Source organism: Chrysemys picta, chromosome 1, assembly GCF_011386835.1.
Source record: "Chrysemys picta bellii isolate R12L10 chromosome 1, ASM1138683v2, whole genome shotgun sequence".
NCBI classification, from domain to species: Eukaryota; Metazoa; Chordata; order Testudines; family Emydidae; genus Chrysemys; species Chrysemys picta.
The window spans coordinates 301,390,999-301,395,163 of record NC_088791.1 but is presented as its reverse complement, the minus strand read 5'-3'; the positions used below and the strand labels follow the sequence as shown (position 1 = coordinate 301,395,163).

Genomic DNA, 4,165 nt, shown 5'->3' with positions numbered 1-4,165 from the left:
GGGAAACAAGCACAGACTGGTGGGACCGCATAGTGTTGCAGGTCTGGGACGATTCCCAGTGGCTGCGGAACTTTCGCATGCGTAAGGGCACTTTCATGGAACTTTGTGACTTGCTGTCCCCTGCCCTGAAACGCCAGAATACCAAGATGAGAGCAGCCCTCACAGTTGAGAAGCGCGTGGCGATAGCCCTGTGGAAGCTTGCAACGCCAGACAGCTACCGGTCAGTCGGGAATCAATTTGGAGTGGGCAAATCTACTATGGGGGCTGCCGTGATGCAAGTAGCCAAAGCAATCACTCAGGTGCTGCTACGAAAGTTAGTGACTCTGGGAAATGTGCAGGCTATAGTGGATGGTTTTGCTGCAATGGGATTCCCTAACTGTGGTGGGGCGCACCAAGCCACCGAGTACATAAACCGCAAGGGGTACTTTTCAATGGTGCTGCAAGCACTTGTGGATCACAAGGGACGTTTCACCAACATCAACGCGGGCTGGGCGGGAAGGGTTCATGACGCTCGCGTCTTCAGGAACACTACTCTGTTTAAAGGGCTGCAGCAAGGGACTTACTTTCCGGACCAGAAAATAACCGTTGGGGATGTTGAAATGCCCATAGTTATTCTTGGGGACCCAGCCTACCCCTTAATGCCATGGCTTATGAAGCCATACACAGGCAGCCTGGACAGGAGTCAGGAGCTGTTTAACTACAGGCTAAGCAAGTGCAGAATGGTGGTAGAATGTGCATTTGGCCGTTTAAAAGGCCGCTGGAGATCATTATTGACTCGCTCTGACCTCAGCCAAAGAAATCTCCCCATTGTTATTTCTGCTTGCTGTGTGCTCCACAATCTCTGTGAAAGTAAGGGGGAGACCTTTATGGCGGGGTGGGAGGCTGAGGCAAATCGCCTGGCTGCTGATTACGCGCAGCCAGACACCAGGGCGATTAGAAGATCACACCAGGAAGCGCTGTGCATCAAAGAAGCTTTGAAAACCAGTTTCATGGCTGGCCAGGCTACCGTGTGAAATATCTGTTTGTTTCTCCTTCATGAAAACCTTCCCCCTTTACTGACTGATTTTCTGTAAGGAACCCACCCTGCCCCTTCCCCCAGCTTTCTTTCAAACCAAATAAAGTCACTATCATTTAAAAATCATTTATTCTTTATTAATAGATTAGAAAAAGAGGGAGGGAACCCGGGTGGTATTTGGGAGGAGGATTGCTGGGAAGGAAAAAGCCACAAAGAAAAGGTTAAAAAAATGACAGCCTTTTGCTTGGGCTGTCTACTGGGGTGGAATGGGAAGGTGTACGGAGCCTCCCCCCCCGCGTTCTTACACGTCTGGGTGAGGAGGATACGGAACATGGGGAGGGGGGAGGGTGGAACAGGGGCTGAAGCGACAGTCTGTTTTCCAGCAGCCGTTCCTGAACCTCCACCAGACGCCGGAGCAGCCCCAGCGTTGCATCCTTCATCCTCTGGTCTTCCTGCCGCCATCTCTCATCTCGATCGTCTCTCCTCTCCTCACGTTGGTCCCTCCTCTCCTCACGTTGGTCCCTCCTCTCCTCACGTTCACTGACTTCTTTCCTATACTTTGAAACTGTTTCCTTCCACTCATTCAGATGAGCTCTGTCACTCCTGCTGGATTGCATAATTTCAGAAAACATCTCGTCTCGCGTCTTCTTCTTACGACGCCTTATCTGTGATAACCTTCGGGATGGAGGAGGGAGGCTTGAGGAATTTGCAGCTGCTGTAGGGAGGGGAAAAAAGAGAGAATTGTTTTAAAAGCTACATTTTGCAGAACAATGCTTATACTCTTTCACGGTGACCAACACTGTTCACATTACATAGCACATGTGATTTCTGTGCAAGGTCGCATTTTGCCTCTTAATGCTGAGTGCCTGTGGCTTTGCTGCTAGAGATCACAGGTCTGGGCAACAGAATTCGGCTTGCATGCGGCCATGGTAAGCTTCTGCGCCGTGCTTTCCCACATACCAAGCATAGCTTGTAGAGTGCTGCAGAAGCCTGGCCAATCTCAGCCAGTTGGGGGGGGGGCAGTGTGGTGGGGCTTGTCTGGGCCCCTTCAGGCAAGTAGAGTGCTGCGGTTTTTCTGTTAACATTCAGCAGCACCAGAAAACAAACTAACCCCCCCCCCTCGCCATGAATTCTCTGGGATGATCACGGTACCCTTCCCCCCACCGCGTGGCTGGTATCAGGGAAGATCCCTGCAGGCACCAAACTACCCCCCCCCCCGCCGCCGCCACCCCCCCCCCCCCCCCTCGCCATGAATTCTCTGGGATGATCATGGTACCCTTCCCCCCACCGCGTGGCTGGTATCAGGGAAGATCCCTGCTAGCCAAACGCGAAAAACTCAGGGCCAATTTCCCATCTGCGCTTGGCTAACTGCAGGGAAGGATTTATTTTCCGCCACAGGCAAACAGCCCAGTAGGAACGGCCACCTCTGTCCCCTTAATTAAGTTCCCGTATTTCAACCAGGTTACCAGGAGTGATATCACTCTCCTGAGGATTACACAACAAGATAAAGAACAGATGTTGCTTGAATGCCAGCAAACACCGGGACCATACGCTGCCAGGCTTTGTCAGGCAATGATACCAGATTACTTGCTGCAAGCATGGCGTGGTCAAGTGTCCTACCATGGAGGAGGGAATAAAGATGCACTGCCCAGAAACCTTCTGGCAAGGCTTTCGGAGTACCTCCAGGAGAGCTTCATTGAGATGTCCCTGGAGGATTTCCGCTCCATCCCCAGACACGTTAACAGACTTTTCCAGTAGCTACAGACTTTTCCAGTAGCTGAACTGACCGCGAATGCAAAGTCAGGCAAAGTAATCATTAAAAACCGTTTGCTTTTAAAACAAGTTTTATATTTTAAAAGGTAAACTCACCTGAGGTCCCTTCCATGGGGTCAGAGTCTTGGGTACTGGCTTGGGAGGCTTGGGAGGGTACTTCAGTTGGGGTGATAAAAAGATCCTGGCTGTTGGGGAGAAGGGAGTGCTGTGTGCTCTCTGCAAGCTCATCCTCCTCCTCCTCCTCTACCCCATCGGCAGAATCCTCAGGCGTCGAGACTATCCCCGACCCAGAATCCACGAACACAGGTGGGGTAGTGGTGGCAGCCCCCCCTAGAATTGCATGCAGCTCGGCGTAGTAGCGGCATGTCCGCGGCTCTGACCCGGAGCGACCGTTTGCCTCCTTTGTTTTTTGATAGGCTTGTCTGAGCTCCTTGACCTTCACGCGGCACTGCTCAGAGTCCCTATTGTGGCCTCTCTCCATCATGCCCTTGGAAATTTTTTCAAAAGTTTTTGCATTTCGTCTTTTAGAACGAAGTTCTGCAAGCACTGAATCCTCTCCCCATACAGCGATCAGATCCAGTACCTCCCTCACGGTCCATGCTGGTGCTCTTTTTCGATTATCAGCCTGCATGGTTACCTGTGCTGATGAGGTATCTGTGGTCACCTGTGCTCTCCACGCTGGGCAAACAGGAAATGAAGTTCAAATGTTCGCGGGGCTTTTCCTGTCTACCTGGCCAGTGCATCCGAGTTCAGATTGCTGTCCAGAGCGGTCACAATGATGCACTGTGGGATAGCTCCCGGAGGCCAATACCATCGAATTGCGGCCACACTAACCCTAATTCGAATTGCTAAAATCGATTTTGGCGCTACTCCGCTCGTTGGGGTGGAGTACAGAAATCGATTTAAAGGGCCCTTTACATCGAATTAAATAGCGTCGTTGTGTGGACGGTTACAGGGTTAATTCGAATTAAAGCTGATAAATCCGAATTAAAGTCGTAGTGTAGACCAGGCCTTAATGGCAAGAAGTGGTGCAGAGAGCAGCAACAGCAGAATTAAGTGGACTTTGGTGAGACCCCACCTACCCAGCACCTCCATAAAGCTGAATCACTAAGCTGGGTTAAGTGGTGGTGCCTCCAGGCAGGACCAGGCAAACAGCTCTCTTGGGACTAGAAGTAGACATGTGAAGACTGTTACATGGACTGCCCTTATTTGCTGATCCAAACCGTGAGGGGGGGTTGGTGGATGGGTGAGGTGATGTGGCTAAGGGACCTGTGGGATATTCTCTTTGGCAGGAGGAAAGGGAGTTAGATGGATTAGTGCCACATTTACTGGCAAGGGGGGGTATTTCATGCTTTATTTGGATATAGATTCTGTTGC

At 51.2% G+C, this 4,165-nt stretch overlaps 1 protein-coding gene across 1 annotated transcript; it reads right to left on the bottom strand.

The window, feature by feature from the left end:
- Positions 1–1,130: 1,130 nt before the first annotated feature.
- LOC135980886 (myb/SANT-like DNA-binding domain-containing protein 2) lies at positions 1,131–3,808 on the bottom strand. The gene is made up of 2 exons (XM_065581278.1): positions 2,885–3,808; positions 1,131–1,730 (listed from the first exon to the last, which is right to left on the bottom strand). Exons 1-2 carry the CDS (start codon positions 3,417–3,419, stop codon positions 1,237–1,239), a joined length of 1,029 nt encoding a protein of 342 aa, XP_065437350.1. The 5' UTR covers positions 3,420–3,808; the 3' UTR covers positions 1,131–1,236.
- Between the last annotated feature and the right edge of the window lie 357 nt (positions 3,809–4,165).

What these genes read in the sequence shown, in the direction of transcription:
- LOC135980886 (XM_065581278.1), bottom strand. Translation starts at nt 3,419, where the DNA reads ATGCAGGCTGATAATCGAAAAAGAGCACCAGCATGGACCGTGAGGGAG. An exon ending in CCCCATGGAAGGGACCTCAG is followed by an intron (nt 1,731 to 2,884) that starts GTGAGTTTACCT and finishes CCCTCCCTACAG; the next exon opens with CAGCTGCAAATTCCTCAAGC.